The sequence below is a fragment of the Fomitopsis serialis genome, assembly GCF_022376445.1.
Source record: "Fomitopsis serialis strain Sig1Antser10 chromosome Unknown B0H18scaffold_155, whole genome shotgun sequence".
In the NCBI taxonomy this organism is placed as follows: Eukaryota; Fungi; Basidiomycota; class Agaricomycetes; order Polyporales; family Fomitopsidaceae; genus Fomitopsis; species Fomitopsis serialis.
Window position 1 is genome coordinate 40,691 of NW_025955115.1, and position 18,471 is coordinate 59,161.

Genomic DNA, 18,471 nt, shown 5'->3' on the forward strand with positions numbered 1-18,471 from the left:
CACATCAACGCGTACGATTTTTACTATACAGCCTACCTTGATCGGTTCCTTTCTCTGTATCCAGAAGTACCGCTTCAACCCAGCAATCACCTTGCTCAGCATCACGACGAAAACTTGGAGGATCTAGGCCCTTCCCACGCTGTACGAGCTTTCGGTCCCGAACGTTTCAACCACAGCCTACAGGAGATCCCGACGAACATGAAGTCAGGTATGTACTCGTTTCAAGGACTATGCCTTGACTCTGACGGCTCGGTAGGTGAACTAGAGATGACAATGATGCATCACGCAAATCGTGCCGCCAATGTCCGGCCGCTGCTCACGAACGGGAGCCTCCCCACAGAATTGTCAGCGCTGCAGCCATCATTCGATAAGGCGTTTCAATCGGAGTCTCGGGGAACAAGGCTGAATGACATATTGGGCCTTGGGGACGCGGCCCGGCTGCAGATCAAGGAGTTCTCGTCTTCAATTCGGTTCTCAACTGACTACGAGAGAGCTCTGGTGATGAACTATACAGGAAGACGAGATCTCAGAGGTGCGCCTGATGATCCAATGCAAGCTGAACACGGCTGACTTTGACCGCCCTGTAGGAATCGTTTCATGCTCTGTGATGCGAGTGAACGGCTTCAGCTTTCGGCCATTCTTCAGGAGTCACCGAGATGCCAACATACTCATGCGATCATCTGAAGGACGCTCTGATATCACCGACCCGACACTGCCTGGAATCGAGGAGATGGGGATCGTTCCCGCGCAGATATCTCGGATACTATGGGAAAAGGAGCACCCTTCGGGCACATCTGAGGGAGGCGCAAACCGAGTGTTCCTCATCGTGCGGCGACACGTACCTCTCGACCAGGACGTCTACAAAGATGATCCCTATCGCGCGTTCGGATTCGCGATCTCCGGCTGTCTATTCTACGAGACTCTCTCGCAGCCAGAGATCATATGCGCGCAGGATGTGGTCTGCCCATTCGCAAGCACACCATACGGCGGGCCGATCCACTTTGGGGCCGGGGCTTCGACCGCGGACGACCATAAGATCCACGTCTTCCCCATCATAAAGGTACTCGTCGAAATATGGAAGACGTATCTCGTCAGGGAGCTTACCTTACGCTGCAGGATCTCTACCTCTCGCCTCGCAATACTGACACTCGTTCGGATAGATCAGAGGACACTGCAGAAGGCATGGTTGATGTCACGCGCACATGACGCTCAGAGGCTACGTCTACGTCTATCCTCACGCGAACCAAGCCGCGAATAATGAGGCATCACGGCGTTCTGGGTGTGCGCAAGCTACGCCAGACGCTTTGTATTCTGTCGCTGATGCTAATACGGCCAGTCGGGTGACGTCACAGCAGCGCTGAAGTCATTGCCGCATAGGGTAATCGATGCAACTGTGTGTGTGGCGTTCCAGTCCTTGTCTTTCTGTTCTCATCTTCCACCATCTTCCACGCATCGCTTACCATCTTCCACTTATACGGCATATATCCTTCTCTCAACTGCTTGTAATGGCTGCCGAATGAATCTATTCGTCGCTGGGTGAACGCGGAGCTGTTTCAAGTACGGAGGGTCTTCGTGTAGTACACGAGTTCACAAAATGAGAGGTAGGCTCACTGCTTTCGGCATTCCACACGACGATGCATTGAAAGACCCATCCTGTATAACAGAACGGATACGGTGATGCCGGCTTTCAGGACGACGTCAGCCGAAGTTATGCGACTCTGAAAGACAATGAGCTCATACGGGTCGAAGGCGATGACTTGCGCAGCGGTCGCAAGCTCTTGGTTGGCGGCTGTTCGACCTACAGCGTACGACTCTCATCCGAAGGGAGTTGGTGGTCTAGAGATTGTGAGAATCAGCCGCGAAGGTAAGCAGCCTGCGCGATTCGTAGATCGTACAGCCATGCTGAATGGTGACTCGAGGTCTGTGGCGCGTTGTCTGCCCGCGAAATACTACGGAGGAATCTGCGATGAGACCGAGGATGCTACGGCACGAACGCTCCGTACCCGAATACCCTCGTTGCCGTCTCCGCTGAATTTGACGGCTAGGTCCGTCCGTTTGGGTGGCGCAGCGGGGCAGTTGCTGTGAACGCCGCGGGCAGCGTACCGTGTGCTGTGAGCATCCGTATTGCAGGTGAGTTCGTTGATGGCCTGGGGATCATGCTCTGATTCTGGGTGTTGCCTGGCGCCGTATCCCTTCAGATCACTCGACATAACGCGCCCAGCCCGGCGGGGTTCATCCTCCAGACGACTGCCCCTCGTTTCCTGGAGTCCACGGCAAGACTTTCAAGCGCGTTCACGATGGAAGGTAAACGTGCGCTTCGTTTGTTGATCAACATTGAATGGATCTGCCTCAAGCTCTTCCGCGCGTCTGCCCAACATCTCTCGACGTTCGGCGAGCCATCTATACGTGCTCCAAGGCGGGGGTCTTCTCCACGCCGAACACCATGCACTTACCGTACTCGTCTTTCATCCTGTGTACCGCGCGAACCCTGTGTACCGCGCGAATCCGGTGTACCACGCGAATCCGGTGTACCGCGCGATAGACCCGGTACGTCCGTTGTTGCCTCACGCCGCATCCCTCGCTGACCACGTATGCTTGGACACCATGTACTTGTAGATGCTGCGCGGCGTCCATGGCTCGATGCACGGCCGTGATCGGATCTGAGCACGTCAGCCACCATGAGAACGATTCGCGCGTGCAAGTGCTGCGAGTGCGGACGTCTGCTCGTCAAGCACCCGTCCTTCCCGATATGGCTGGCGTGCTGCTCTTCGTGCAGTGGTCGCGTCCGAGTCGGGTGTCCAGAGTTGAACCAATTGCCGTCCAATCGACTGAACGACGGACTCGTGCTCTGGGTAAATTCGTGGCCCATTTGAGACAGCAAACATCGTGTGTCTGACATCGTCCGCCTTCAAGTTGTCCGTCGTCTCACTCAACTATTACTTCTGTGTTCGAAAGCACGCCTAATACCTTACATCACTCCTCGACATCTACCCACTTAATCGTACTCGTACGCGCCGTACGAGAACACCATTCTCACAATGCAATTGCCGTGCGGGCGCGTTCGACGGAGATGGCACATCCAAGCGTCCAGACCGGAAGAGAGGGTAGGATGCCGGCGACCTGCCACACGGGTATGCGTGAGGTCGCCGACGTGGAGCTCGAGGGAGCAGCTATAGTAAGAGCGCTGCGAGGGCACCTACAGGTGAGTCTCGCCCCGCAATGTCGCACCCCTGTCGCCCATCCTCCCATCGATCACCTCTTACGGCGCTCTAGCTTCTCCGCCTCTGTCAACCGCACGCCCTCCACACTGATGCTCCGGCCCTTTTAGGAGTGCGTATCTTGACCGCCATGTTCGTTCGCTGTTGTGCCAGTGTTGCCTTGTCCGGTTCCAGGGGATGGCGTAGAATCACGAACTGATCTCGGCGGTGTGTTCGCACGTCCTAAGTCTCGGCGGTCTCCCCTCTTACGTTTACGTTTCCGTTTCTAGTCATAGCAGGGCTCACTCGCTACTTGCAAGCTAGGCACATACAGCCTCTCCGAGTCGAATTGAGCGCAGTACGGGCCCCCGCCATGTGCTCACAGTCGCCTTTGTCGTGTGTTCGGCCAGGCAAGGATCGCGCACGAATCGTGAGTCCCTTCCTTGGCTCGCGCTCATAGTATATGCCAGCTGACGACCCTCGTTTTGCAAAGCATCTCTATCGAAAATGCTCTCCCAGTCCCCCTCCCTTCTGCCCATATCTCCGCTCCGCCCCGCGATCCTCATGTTCTCCCTCTCCGTATTCACGGGCGGCATGGTCCTCTAGACCGGGCCCGAGCGCACCGTCCTCTCACGCGCCTTCGAGCAGCGGCCAGAGCTGGCGCTGGAGCACTGTGGCGTTCTCATAGAGCTCAGCTGGGGCGACGGAGGTGCTCGCGACGCTCGAAGGGGGTGGGCACTAGAGAAGGGCGCGCTAGACGTGGCGTGGAGGAAGAGGGAGCTGGACTGGGCGGAGGAGCGCCTTGGAGAGTGAGAGTTCTGTAAGGAGCGTGAGTGTTGGAGTCGTCGGCGATGATACTGGGCGTCGACGAGCGCTGATTACAGGCTTGCTTTTGCAGGACGTCTTTGCGCTCTCAAAAACTTGCCGTCGAATGCTCGTCTGCTCGTCTGGCGCGGACGCGTACTGCCATCTACAGCATCAAGAATATGTCGCGACGCACCTCTTTGTATGCCGTACAAACTCGGCTGCTGGGCGTAGTCATACCAGCTCAACATCCCAGTTGGTGCCTCGGGGACGCGTTTGGGTGCGACCGTCTTGGCTTCTGCGAGCCTCGATTCCCCCGCGCACATTGCCGTCGACGTCCCCGACAGTAAGCTGGAAAGCTACGTCCCTATCCAGCAATGCGAGACACACAAGATCCTCGTCGGGCTGCTGGGGTCGCCGGAAGTGTTCCTCACGCTTGTCAAGCGGTGAGTAGACCTTACCGTGCCGTGCTTACTTGAGCGCTGACGGGGCGCTGCCGCACAGGTGCATCGGCGCACTGACGATAGAGGTTGCGGGAGCCCATTTGTCACGCTCATATCGTCTACGGCGGTGAGTAACTGCAGAGTGTAGGCACTGCGAGTGCTGCTGACTGGACTGCTCGTGTGCAGGTGGAACCGACGCGGTATGCGCTTCAAGACGGCATGCCATGTCTGTGGCATCTAACGCTCAAGGCTATGTCTCGCAGACCACCACCGTGTTCAAGGCGTTCTATTCACGGTGGTCCTCCATCCCGATGCGTGCAAGAAGGCCCAGGAGGAGATTGACCGCGTCGTCGGTGACTCGCGGTCGCCCGACTTCGGAGATCGCGCGTCTCTGGCATATGTCGACCCCCCCCTCCACCCCCTTAAGAAAGTGACGATCGGCTTATGTCTGGGACAGGCGAATCTGGACCCGCGAATGGAGCACTGTAATTTTAAGACAGTCCTGCCCGAGATATGGGCAACTTTCATGGTATTGAATCGAAAGCCGTTGTGGCGATCGCGGCGTGGAAAGCGAAGTCGTGAAGTCGCTGTATCAGGGTGGCGATAAAGGTTGAATCGCGACGTTGTGGCAAACGTAGGTGATACGCGTCGAATGCGATGTCGCGGTATCAGGCTGGCGATAGAGTACCCGAATCTATTTCACCGATATACGTCTGCGGTATCGTGTGCCAGATTCGTAAAAAGACATCCACCATTCGCGTTGCGAGTCGTTGCGAATCGTTTCACGATTCCGTAGCGAAACAGGGAATGTTCGGCCTGCGAACATAGTGACGGAACATACGCTATGTCAGACCTCCGGACATGAGTCATTTACTTCCCATTTTGGACTTCCGCAAATAGAATATTTTAGCGAGCCGGACATAGCACATGTCTGGGTTCCGCAAATATCTAATTGTCGGCGCGCAGACATTGTCGGAACATAGTGAATGTCCCCCCTTTGTTCTCAACCGGCACATGACGTATGTCAGGACCTATCACATTGCACGAACATTATCCCAACATGCTTGGTGGTCGTGCTTTGTGCGGCCTCGGAACATTGCGGCGAAAACGTGACCAATGTTATGACACCCGACATACTAATTGTGGCCTGCTTTGTCAGGACCCGGAACAAAGGGCGGGCATTTCCTCTTTTCTTGCAATGTTACGGGTCCGTAAATCGCCGCTTACTAATCTACTCGGTCTTCCAATGTTAGACCAATGTCCGGCGGCGCCACAACCCGGGTTGTCCGCAGTGGCGCTTTCAAATGACTTCACGTCTGTATCGTTCGCACGATCAAACCACCATTCCAAGGAAGCCAATGCTCCTGCATCCGACGCAGGCATTTCCATAGTCGACGCTTGAGACATGAGATCGACAGAGCCGCGACAGCGTGGGGTTAGGTTATGGAGATGGGAGACGGGAATGCAGCCACACGGTCACGATGACGTGTGCTCGTCAGACTTCAACGTCACGCAATCTCGTCGATCAGTGACCCGATCAGCTATCGTGAGACGCTCACAAGCCACACTCTCCATCTCAGGTGTCGACCTTCGCCGACATTGACCGACGGTCCGTATCGTTCGCGAACGATGCAGCCCGACTTCTTTCTAGATCCCACTGTATGCTGTAATATCTGTAGTGACCATAGCCAAACTCAGCCCAATGGGCGCTTGTGAATGCTCATCTCAAATTCGTTTGCTACTGGGCCATGCATCCACTTACAGTATCCATTTTGGGCCACATCGTTCATGGACGATGCCACACATCGCCGCTTTCTGTGTATCATTGTCGCATATCGCGACACTCAAAGTACCACGGCAGCCCATGCATGTTACCAACGATCCCCTCGTGTCGTTCTTCTCTTACGACCGTACGAATGAATGCGAACTGGGTGCGCGTCCTGTCGATCCATTCGATTTTCTCTTTCCGCATGCGTGATTGCGCTTGATTCCTTCGGCATACATACGCCCAAAGACGGGCGCAAGGTCATTTCCTTTGAGACATAGACTCAATACACAACCGCGCAGGACAGTAATCGACGGTACGACAGGGATACTCATTAACCTCGTGCGAGTACTGACTTCTACCGTTCAGACGAGAGCACGTTCAGCTACTTCTTCCGCTATAATCAATCGTGACAATCTCACCTTTATCGACCACGAGATTTGTTCGAACCGCCCCGACCGCGAGCCGCCCGACGACGAGAACCTGATGCCACTCCCGACGCGGGGAGGCGACTCGGTCCAGCTTCAGGGTCCAGGCGACTCGGTCCCGGTTCAGGCTTGCAAGGTTGCTGCAAGTCCTTCAGCAGCGTTCTGTTAAAGGAGATCTCCTCCGACAGCCAGTCGTGATCTGCCTGCAGCTTTGCCATGTCCTCGATCATATCGGACTGCTGCTCCTCGAACATTCCGATGAGCTTCTTCAGGCGCTTTATCTGGTCAGCTTGTGTCGGCCTCGTCTCTCCATTGGATGCGGTAACGTCGATACGGACGTCAGACGGCGCGACATCCTCGCAGGTAAGATTGTCGAACGCGGACAACTCGGTGTCCGTTGCCGATGGCACGCGTGGCATCTGTTCACCGCCTCCTGCCTTGGACACGTTGGTAGAAGCGGACGTCAACGAGCGGAGCGACCTGCGATCACCGTCGCCAACGTTCCGGACTATCTCTCTCTTGGTCCGCTTCCTAAGGGGGGCGCCATCTTTCGAGTCCGTGCGTTCATGCTTTGCGGGCAGACCTTTTACAGGCGTAGTCAACGAAGCCTTCGTCACAGTCGTCTCAGCCGCCTCGGCTTTGGGCACGGCAGCTGTTCTGGTCGAACGCGTCGCCCTCGGTAGTGGCCTCGATGATCTGTCGACAGGGCGGTCCTGCTGCACGAGCGCAGACTCGTGGTCGCCCTGTTTATCTGATGACGTGGCTAGGTCAAAAGTTCCCAATGGACTCGCAGGTGAGCGTGGAGAGCGTGGATGTCCCTGATACGGTGCGACACTCACTCTTGCTTAGGGTCCCGTTCAGGGAATACCCGTTAAAGTAGCAACCCTTCCCTGCCGTCTTGCACGTGCTACAGGTGAGTGTTCCATTCTCAACGGTGCACTCCCTGACAGCCCGCGTCGCCGAGCGACAGTAGTCGCACTGTATAACATACCTAAAGTTTCAATCACTGCGTTCGTGCTGTAGTGGTATACGTACCTTCTTGAGGGCTTTGCGATAAAGCTCGGCCTTCTTTTTGATGCCCTCCTTGGCTGATCGAGCAGGATTTGCGGGCCGGTTGGTCGTGCGCGGCTGCGACGCTGGAGGGGGCGACTCATGCTCGTCTACCATCGTCTCGTCCTCCTCGCTGGCCTCCTCCTCCCCTCCATCGGCGGACAACTCGTCCTGCCCGTCACCGATGAATCCCCCGTCATTTTCACCGTCCTCGCTGCCATCCTGATTTCCATCCATCTCGTCATCGACCTCGGCATCGGCATCAGCCGCGTTCCGGGTTCGACAAGCTGGCCAACGGCTTTCGCCACCCTCGAGTAGCTCAGGCCAATGGCTCTGGACCCACTTTCGTCCGTCCACATGGAAAGAACCGGTCTTCACGAGCTGGGCCAACTTGTTCAGCCGAAGAGTGATCCAGGTCGGCTCGGCCATTATCCCCGACGCATTATTGTGCCGTTCCCCATGCTTAACCTGTCGACATAGCGTCAGCCAGCAGAATATGACCCATAGTGACCAATAGTGAGTCATACCATCAGCCCATGGAGCGTTTGGACCACCTGCATCGCCATCGACGCGACGCGGAGGTCCTGCTTTTCCGCAACTGAGAACCAGACCTCGATGGAAGATAACACCGCCTCGTCATCATCAACTCTGCTCGCAGTCCGCGACATAGGGAGCGCGCAGTGTATGAGGAAAGTTGCCTGGGTGATATTATCAGTCGTGGATGGGAGAACGTAGGAAGGCCACGCATGCACATGGGAAATGTCCGAGTCCTTGGGGGCTCGTGACCAATCTCAACCACGCGTCTCGCTTGTCGCACGGGGATCAATCACCATTACGGTGTCCTGAGAAGACCAAGCCGCCGCTTGATGCGTGAGCAAACCATGAATCATCAGAGTCCATTCGGCCTGTATCGTTCATGAACGATACGACCCATTCATACGTTTTGAGTCGCGTGGTCGTGGAGTACTGTCCCAAGGTGTGGCTGTTGAACAGGTCGTTTTCGAATGACATGTTTCGTATTCGGTGTTTCGATTACTCATGGTGCGTCCGACTCTGCTCACTACCTTCCTCCCACATGTGCACACGCATCGTCGATACATCCATCACTTCTATTCGCTTGACCGACGTCGTTCAGTAGCATACATCCATACACACGCACAGTTGAGTTGTCCTTGACCATCCCGCCAATACTCATCGAGCTTCGTCTCGCCTGTCGTGTCCAGCCCTCTCCCGAACGGACCTCAGGGCCTCGAGTCGTGCCGCCGCTTGAGCCCTGTCAGCCTCTGCTCCTGCTATCCTCTCCTCCAGGTGCGCCTTGAACCGTTCCTTAGCTTCAACCAGAGATGTTGCGGCGGCGAGGGCCTCTCGGTGCTGCGCGACTCGCTCTCGGAGGGCGACCAACTCGTTAGCATCCTCTCGGTGCGCCTGGTTCATCTCGACCTCCGGCGCAACATCCGAAGGTGTGTACCTGCTCTCAATGGAACACCGAGACGAATCCGAACCGTCTTCCGAACCCGCCTCCCATTGCGACTCCCATGGCAGTTCTTCTACTGGCCGGTAGGACGCCCGGTCGATGTTCACGGGAGGTATGTACACCTCCACTTGACGCACCCGGCGACTCGGAGCCTTAGTCGTTTCCGACGCCGAATCCGACAACGCTTCCCCTGGGCCGTCCACAAAGTGTGCCCGATGTTTCCCTTTCGAGTTTACACCGCGTTTTGGCCCAGCAGTACCCGCCGCGGACTGTGAGCGCTCATCCCTGGACGGGCCAGGCGTGGTCTCGACGTGCTCCACGTCGGCGTTGTCGCCCCCCCTCGCTCCGCCAGTCTGTTCTTTGAGTTCTAAAGTGTCATTTGGCGCTGTCAAACCGCCTAACGAGACGAGCACTCACTGCTGACATATCCGCTGAGTGAACGGTCATCGAAGAAGCATCCCTTTCGCCTCTTCTTACACTCCTCGCATTTGGCATTACCCTGCAGCACGACGCACGGGCGCGCGACATTCACTGCAGACTTGCAGTAGTCACACTGTGGCCAATGCCATCATTATCATACGTTGAATGTCTGCACGGAGAGGCGCACCTTAGCCCCCGCTCGCAATCGCTCTCGCGCGTGCTCCGCATTTTCCTCTCTCGAGCCCTTAATGTGGTCCGTCTTCCCCTTCGCAGCGGATACGCCCTTCTTCTTAGCTACAGAGCGCCTGTTGACATCCTCGACAGGCTGATGTACTCTCCCAGTGACTACCAGCTGTACCTCGTCCTTTGAAGCTTGTTTCCTCGCCTTTCCTGGACGGTCCTCCTTCGAATGGGCCACATAAACATCCCTGAACACGTCAAGGCCGCTGATAAGCATCACACCCTCGCGATTGGTTCATGCACTTACCGTTGGGTCAATTGAGCCAGGAGCTCCTTGAGTGAATCTTCGGCACGAGTTGATTTATGAATGCACAATGACAGTCGTCGTTCTTACTCACCTATATCCGTTTCGTCGAATTCAAACCGTCTGGGACCCACAGGCAGCGGATTGGCGGGAGTGACCAGGTTTGGCCAATTGGCGGCGATCCAGGCTGCAACCTTTGGTTTTATGGGAACGTTGCTCCCGACCAGCATCTTCGAGATCCCCTTAACCACCTTTGCAGCGTTCTCCTTGTCGCTCTTTGTCTTCCAGCCGTCTTCGCCGACATAGAGCTCTTCCCGTGCACCGTACTGGATCTGCGAAAGCGAATGTCATTCGGAACTCGACTGCAGGTCTAGTCTGACATACGAATGCGTCGCGCAGCATCCGCAAGCCCTCTAATTGGGTTCTCTCCGAGCCGTCCTCGAATGCTTTCAATTCGATGGCCTTGAATACGTTGCGAAGGTGGGCAACGTGGGGAGGCGGCGGTGCGGTCGCCGGTTCTGTTGTTGCGGTCGTCTTCCTTGGTGCCATCGTCTATTGAACTATGGAGCGTCGGGAGTTAGAGGTGGGATCGTGAAGAGCCGTTGTTGAACATGCGCGACACAGACGTCGTAGGCGCCCAACCGCCACGTCGCCACGCGTTGTGATCTCCGTCACATCGGCGTACCGAACGGTGTGGCGTCGTGTTTCCCCACGGGTTCGGCAGTCCAATCGCAAAGTGGGGCGAGCTTTCACTCATGTCAGTAAAAGGTGTCACTCTTCAGCCACCCGCTTCAGTGCTCCAGATCCATTGCACATCGCTTTAGTCTACATACGCTGTCGTTACAAGTATTTACAAGATGATTGAAACTGCCCGGGTCCCGAACGGCACCGTCCTAGTACTGGCGATTATCATTCGTCCGACCGTCGTATTGAGTCAGTGCGATTCCTCATAGCGTGCCAGCCGCTCCTCCCATTCACCAAGCTTCTCCCTGATAGACCGTTCGTTTTCTTTGGCCACCGCGAGCTCCGCGTTGGTTTTGTTAAGGCTCCACTGATAAACCTCTACCATACCGGTGTGGATTTCAATCGCCCGACTCACTGTCGCCTCGTCGCTATGAGCATAGTCCGTCGGAATGCGGAGTGTCGACTCCGGGGTGGGCTCGTCGGAACGTGACGATGCTCGACGTGTCGAAAGGAGACCAGCGAGTCTGTCGGGTTTCGTAAAGGCTCGCTTCGCATTGCTGACTTCCCTAGACCCCGGGACTGTGGGTGCCCCGTCATGTGGGTCGGGACCTGGATGTTCGTATCTCGGACGCTTGACAGGTTCCGCAGACACTGGTGAGTTTCTCCGCGCGCGCTTTGATGATGTTGCGCGGAAGTTCATGCGTTGCATCCCAGTCTCCATGCCAGACATAGGATCGCGCGATGTTGCAGCGACTGTCCCGTCGGCCATGAGAACGGGCGGATTGTCGGCCTTCGTACGAGCACCAGCAGAATGGTCTGCGAAGCTGCCCGGGTGACCCAAGGGTGCTTCAAAATCTGTGGAACCCGACGAGTAAGAACATATTCGCTCCAACGGATTATATGGACACACATCGCAACTTTGGTACCAGTGGCAGTCCTTGAAACTTGCATTCGCACTGGTTTCTGACGCAATTCCAGCACGCGACATCGCTTTTGTTCTTGAAGCAGCACGGCGCCGTGTCGTCTTGCGCCCCTCTGCAATGATCGCACTCGAGGCGTGTCAACGCCAGGTCGTATAGTCCCGTGTGACATGTACTGTTGACTTACCACCCGCCCATTGTCCCGCATTATCCGCGCCAGCTGAGAGACATCGATTCCGATGGTCGGCGCGTACGTGTCAGCGGATAGAGCTGGGTCTTCCAGCACGTCGTCTCCCCGATTCGACCTGACGTCGTCAACCTCCTCCGAATCGTCAAGCTCGTCGCGGGAGTGATTCTCTTCCTGCTCTTCGGTGCTGACACGTGCAGCCCTTGGTTCCGTCGGGTTCGTGGACGAAGAGCGGGCGTCGTCATCGAAGCTATCGTTGTCGCGCCAAATATCTTGCGGCTCGTAGTGTCCTCGTTCATCGTCCTCGACGATGGACGACATGTCGTCATTCCAGTCAAACCCCGTCGTTGTCCCCTGCGCACGCATGTTGACTTCAGGTCCTTCCTCGTATTCGTCGTCGCTGACCATGATACTGAAGTCTGGGGTTCAGGAGGGTACGAAATAAATGCAGGGCGTAGCTCAGTATAGACGGGGTCACTGCAAGGATGATGGCAGGGGCGTGGGAATGTGCTGTCGAACCGCGACGTCGATACTGACGCGACGCGTCGTCGTTCACGTGCGTGTCGATTAACCCGCGCTGTGCAGTAAATCTCGGATGACATGAGGCCGCCAGGTCTTCATTGGCAAGATCCTCGATGCCTGAGTCATACAGGTCTGTTTGCTTGCCGAGGCTTCAACCACACTGTAGCGACGTCTTGCAAGGCACTTCCACACAGGGAAAACCAAAGCCGGACGACTCTTTGTGTGGTCATGTGTCTAGAGTCGTCCCTCTGTGGCTAACTGTTGATTGTCGCGCTGACTAGGGCCAACCGAAACCCGTTTTCGTCGAATGATCGCGTAAGCCCCCCACGATGTTGCGGACATGACGACGTCCAGAGCAGACGCATCCATGCTTGCATCGTTTGCCATCGATGCAACCAGACGTCGCACATGCAGATAGCATACGATCGCTGTGGTATCTAACACGATGTGGCCTCATACTTTAGTACACCAAGGCTGGTTCGCAGACCCTAACCGCAGCACGGTGACGATCATTCCAACATCCAACCTGTGAAATTGACGACCACAGGAATCATGAGCACTACATACATTTACACATCACATCATCACTGCACAACCTTTTGACACGTCAGTGTGTGCATCGCGACAATCTCAGCGCACGTTGGAGCTACCTCAATCATGACGCCGAGAAGGCCCCGCGGCACCTGGTCCCACTCTGTGTTGCGATCCGGCTTGGACCGTTGCGCGACGCGACGGCTCGGCCCTCGCTCCACGCGCTTCATTCACCGAAGAATACGTTGCACGCACCCCAACTGCAGCCGGTGGAGAGGCGCCTCCCGCAGAGTCTTCAGCCGGGCCCGGGGTCGCGAACTGCCGCTCCATAGTCGCGAGGGCCCTTTTCATGTTCTCTTCTTGCATTTGCAGGACCTGAATACGGGCCTCGATGGATCTGAGTTCTTCGGCTGCCACCAGGTACAGCCTCCTTGCGCTGTACACGTCCACGCGCTCGCCTCCGATTTCGCGACTGCCAACCGGCGACATGCACGAGGGCGACGTACTCTGTGTCTGCGTGGCGACGGACATCCTAGGGGCCGACGAGGCGCCTGCCTTCACCTCTGTGGAAATCAACGCTTCCACCCCGTCGAGATCCGTGGCCACATCCGCACTCTCCATGTCCTGCTCTCCTGCTACATGGCGGAGTTCAGGAACGTTGCGTTCGACCGGGCTAGCAAGTAACTGGTCTTCTTCCGTCGGTGCCACCCCTTCTTGTGGAGCTGGGACGCTGCCAGCCGCGGTCCCGTTACCCGTCTGCGTTTCCTCTCCCCCATTGGTCGCATCTGTTGTTGCAGAGGTAGCCGCAGCGTTGGTCGATGACGGGACAGTCGGTTCCTTCACCGGCAAGTCTATATGACGGCCTGGGGACCGCGGCTCATCCTGTTCCAATCGCACCCTCTTGATTGGTCCCGTAGCAGAGTCTGTTATCCACATTCCGACATCAGTAACCCCGCGGAATGCTCTCCCCATCAGCAACGCACCGCCGACGTTTACGCTTGGTCGAACGTGACCAGTCCTGTCGCATTTGAGGCCCCGGTCGAGGCATTGGCGGCACGCCGGCGCCCCTGGTTCTACATGGCAGACCGTGTCTGCGGGCAATGCGACACAGTTGCCGCATGACTGTGTAGTGGCGACTTGTTAGTTCTCGTACATCGCTGAACTATAGTACGTACGCGGTCGGCGCCATTTGAAGATTCAGTGTGGCCTTCGTCCAACTCGTTGGCCTTTCTCTTCGTATGCATTGTTGATACGGCGGGGCCGGGGCGACCTGGAGTCGCGGAAGGGGCGTTGCGTCGTACTTTCTTACCAGGAGGGCCGAACTTGGCAGGTGTCCCATCTGGCACCGTGATCACTGGCATCGCAGGGAGCCCGAGCCTGTTGACGTCCGCCTTGCCGTCGCCTTCCTGGGGTGGCTGTCACGCCGAACGGTTTAGGTTCATGTCCATTTGTCTTTGGGACAAGAACCACTTACCGCTCTTTTTGGCGTGCCAGCGCGGGTGTCTAGCACCGAGGGCGTTTGGAACTGCTCAGTCAGCCACAGCTTGAAGCCCGGTGTCGCCCGTGCATGTACCAGCCTCATTGCCTCCTTGGCAGCGTCTACTAGAGCCTCCGGCTGCGGCTCATTGGGATGATCCCCGCGATGTGCAAAGTACGAGTCCTGTTGATAGTTCAGTTCCCAATCAATGGTATTTCCGGCGGTGAGACAGTCGTACGTATAGATCCTTGTAGTCTACCGTCCACTTGTGGAGCGCTGCCCCTTGCTCAGGTACAGGCTTGTCCCGGAGGTAGTTCATGAGCTGTTCGGTCGGCGTTAGGAGTCCAAGACCCAACATTTTGTCGTTACTAGTCAAGTGAGAATGAGCAGAGAGGGATGAAGTCGTGGGAGCCACAGTGTTCGCGGTCGCGGACCGTGGATCGGGGATGTCATGCCTTCTATGGGCAACAATGCCGCGGATTAGACGCCGTTGTGGCCACGATCTCGGCTACCGTTGGGGCCCCACGTGATATGGAACGTCGTCGCAGACTTCACAGGCGGCGGGATGGGTGTCGCTGGACATGTCGCATTCCTGTCACAATATGATTCTCGATACATAGGGTGCACCATGTGACGTATGGTATCTATACAGTTACGCCTGACATGCCCACTGCAACCACTAACTCACATCTGCGTCGAAAGGCCCTCCCGTTTGCGCCATAATCGCGCGGACAACGTCGGCCTGCGCCTCCAGCTCTGCGATCCTTCGACGGAGGTTTGTGACTTCGTTGATTGTGGCGCAACGGCGCCGCTCCAGAGCCTCGTCATAGTGGGCCGTGTTATGCTCATGGATGGGAACGATCACTGCCCCTCGATGCTGCGCGGCGTTATCCTCGGGGCGCGTATGTATCCCCTCTGCCTTCCTCCAGGATCCGCTGCGCTCTACGTCAAGAGACGCCGGGGTCTCGTCGCACGTTGTGACGCCGCCGTCCATGGACACGATTTCCACGTCATCTGGACGCTTTGTCGGAGAGTCCTCTGGAACGGCCGACCCCTTCAGCTGGCGCGGCATCATTCATCGGAGTAATGGAGACTCACCCCTGTAGTCTCCGGCCGACAACGAGTAGCCGTCCCATCTACATGGCCGCTTGTAGAAACGACACATCTCGCATGTGGTGCTCCCTTTTACCAGGTGACAGTGGATGTTCCCCCAGTTTTTGAAGCAACGGTCACACTGTCCGTGGGGATTAGTGACTCATTATTTCGGGGTAAATGAACTGAAACTCGCCCTGTGGTTACGCTCATATGCGTCGTATGCCCGGCTCACCATCTCATCCACTTTCACTTGAGAATCCATTGGTGCGGCCTCCGTCACAGACTCCGACCTAGTCTGGCCGATTTGCCTAAGCCTCGCCTCTCGCGAGGTAGGACGTTCTGTATCCCGTCTCTTCGAGGCGTTTGTGAGGCGCTTGACGGAGAGCTCGTCGAAGGCGGCAGCGTATATCAGCCCAAGTTCGTCTTCCTGGCTTCTGACCTCATGGGCCAGCTCCGGGAAGTTCTCAAGTACCCACAATCGCAGTTCTCCGGAGATCCTGTGCGTGATGTTCGCTAGGGCGATGTCCACGCTCTTCCAAACGTGGTCATCTCTCACATCCTTCCGTGTAGAGTGTTTGTACAGCATCTACGCAGCTCGGTTTAGTATTCGTTCAACATGCGAGACACCTCATGCTATACGCACCAGTTCTTGATTGAAACGATCGAGCCACCGTCGCAATGCCTCATCGTCATCGGGTGCTGGAACACGAGTGAGGAAATTGGTGAGCTTCTCGGCGGGCGTCGTCTTCGTTGGTAGGTTCATAGCGAAGTCGAAGTCGAAGTGGCCCTACTACCTCCCAACTTGTTTGGGTCCGGCTTCCTTTCCACGTCGCGTCCTGTCGCGGATCAGATGACCACGATTCCAACAAGCGGCTTGTGGCCGGCGGGGACGGCCCGAGTTATCTAGCGCCCAGGCATCGTCATCGAATGCGAGTAATCTCCTTGTCTCCGACGGCTGCAGGACCTTCGCCGAGACGACGTACGTGCCCCCTTCGTTCATAAATACCAGAAGTGGTGACATGTTCAATCCCCATCTGTGCAACCAGACTCGTGCTTAGCGTCGAACCGTGGCGCTTGGCAGTACTTGCCGCAGTGAGGTGCAACGGTTTATAGCCTGTCGCACACTCCCTCGGTCAAAGTCGTCAAAGTCGCGACGTAGGCCCAGCCCGATACGCCTTCAAACGGCGCTGCACCGTTCATGCTGCGGTATCGTTGGCGATCGATGCCGGTGTAGTCGGGACGCGGGGTGTTCCAAGTCAGGTGTCCGTCATATGGAACCCTTCCCTTCGCCCTTGTACAACATTGATGCCATTATGGGATTCTCTAGTGTGCGGACGTCGCGTTGGTCGATCCACCTCCGGGAGGTAGCAAGGTAGCACCAAATCCTAGCGTCGTGCATAGAAATGAAGAGGTTCTCCGTGGCTCCCTGCATGTTTCCATTACTGTCGCACGGGAGACAACTGTCTCACTTTGAGGGTCGTGGGTGGCATCGATGAGTCTTCATTAGTGGAGGCGTATCTCGTTAGATATTTCACAGACACGTTCCCAAACCCATTCGGGCGTCATAAAACTCGTGTGCAATCCAATGAGCCTGTAGCCCCTTACGCATATGCCCTGTCGATGCAATCCGAGCACAATTATTTGTCGATGATGTCAACTTAAGTGACAACGGTTTGACATTCCGTTACCGAGGTTCCGCCTGCTATCCCCATGTTTCCCACTGAACTGGTTGGAGAGAGCTGTTTGTCTTTCTGAGGCGATTTTCTTGTCGTGCAGTCGCATGTACGACATCCGCAGCGTCGTCCAGCTCTTTCATGATGCCTTTTTGTGCGCGACATTGATTGTGCAGCACGGAAAAAAGTGCGATGATGAACCCAAGGCCTTTATCGTCGTGCATTCCGTCGGGGTTCTGTCCAGCTCTCCACCCGACGTGCTTCCCTTGTGCTGTCGCGCTGGCGTGCTTATGGCTACTTGTCCCGATCCCGACTTCTGATGCTCTATCAATACTTCGCCACTGTGGCGAGAGAGTCATCTTCCTTCCGACCCTGCTCGACTCAAATGGCTCAGCCATGACCACCGTGATCGCGTGGGCCACTATGCCTCCGTCGCCGACCTCCGTTACATGTTCAGTGTCTTAAGCGTTCACCTTGGCGGGATGGAAAGTCCAGAAAGGGTTCTTAGCTCCTAGCTGCTGCTCCCTGCTCCAATGTTCCCTGTCTGAGGCGACTTGTGGCGGAATCTATCTCCCCAGAATGGGAGAGCTTCACATGTGCCACTCTCCCATTGCCACACCTTATCAGTCGGAACGACTCTGCTCACGCTTCGATTGACCAGCATCAGTGTTGTCCTGGTGGAAAAAATGCTGGTGTCCGTCTGTACATGAGCACTTATTAAGGTATGGAGATCTGTGCAACGAATGACCGCCGCGACCGCCAGTATCTCGGTATGGGTACGCTATCAATCGACGCCGCGAGATACATCCACACACTCCATCACCTACGGCATCGAGCGGATAGATGTTGGTACCACATATGATTATTACTGTTAATAGCGTTTATGTCCGTTTCACTTAGGTCGGAGTCGCAGCCAGGACACCACCATCGCGACATGGTCGCGACAGACACACCACTATGCTACGTCCACACAGTCGGGCGACGTAGCCGACAAGTTTCGATCCTCATAGGTCTCTGTGTCAGAGTGGTTTGCGATCGCTACAGGAGATCACGCAGTAGATGTTGATGATACACGAGGTGCATACCTTTTCTCCACAGCATGCCGTCTTACGTGACCCCTACCTCCTGGTCATCACTTTGGCCTTTTTTGGTGGCTCACAATTCAGCTCATCAAGCAGAATATCCTTGTTGTGTCCACGGGGGTACATACATATTGTGCATTACATGTCTCAGATGTCGGTCGTCCCCGCGAAATCCTCCAACTCTGCGATGAACTGCTCTAAGCACTTCCGTTCATAGGAAAGGACCGCGATGCGC

The 18,471-nt window shown here is 56.2% G+C and overlaps 3 protein-coding genes across 3 annotated transcripts; 1 reads left to right on the plus strand and 2 right to left on the minus strand.

Annotated features, from left to right (window-relative positions):
* Nucleotides 1-2,329: 2,329 nt before the first annotated feature.
* B0H18DRAFT_125620 (uncharacterized protein) lies at nt 2,330-3,058 on the minus strand. The gene has a single exon (XM_048036746.1). It carries the CDS (start codon nt 2,897-2,899, stop codon nt 2,450-2,452), a length of 450 nt encoding a protein of 149 aa, XP_047886647.1. The 5' UTR covers nt 2,900-3,058; the 3' UTR covers nt 2,330-2,449.
* Nucleotides 3,059-3,704: 646 nt separating this feature from the next.
* On the plus strand, nt 3,705-5,026 carry B0H18DRAFT_1125455 (uncharacterized protein; the record flags this gene model as incomplete). Its single annotated transcript, XM_048035022.1, has 8 exons — nt 3,705-3,794; nt 3,846-4,006; nt 4,082-4,203; nt 4,258-4,447; nt 4,506-4,571; nt 4,631-4,644; nt 4,708-4,929; nt 4,989-5,026. 8 exons carry the CDS (start codon nt 3,705-3,707, stop codon nt 5,024-5,026), a joined length of 903 nt encoding a protein of 300 aa, XP_047886648.1.
* A 1,607-nt stretch (nt 5,027-6,633) lies between these two features.
* B0H18DRAFT_959748 (uncharacterized protein) lies at nt 6,634-16,244 on the minus strand (the record flags this gene model as incomplete). The annotated part of the gene is made up of 24 exons (XM_048042851.1): nt 6,634-7,388; nt 7,477-7,615; nt 7,673-8,155; nt 8,215-8,385; nt 8,847-8,886; nt 8,928-9,528; nt 9,579-9,714; nt 9,769-10,027; nt 10,069-10,105; nt 10,160-10,397; nt 10,450-10,617; nt 11,165-11,604; nt 11,660-11,798; nt 11,857-12,268; nt 12,848-12,904; nt 13,018-13,133; nt 13,165-13,832; nt 13,893-14,031; nt 14,085-14,324; nt 14,384-14,569; nt 14,625-14,708; nt 15,075-15,446; nt 15,714-16,067; nt 16,125-16,244. 24 exons carry the CDS (start codon nt 16,242-16,244, stop codon nt 6,634-6,636), a joined length of 6,354 nt encoding a protein of 2,117 aa, XP_047886649.1.
* Between the last annotated feature and the right edge of the window lie 2,227 nt (nt 16,245-18,471).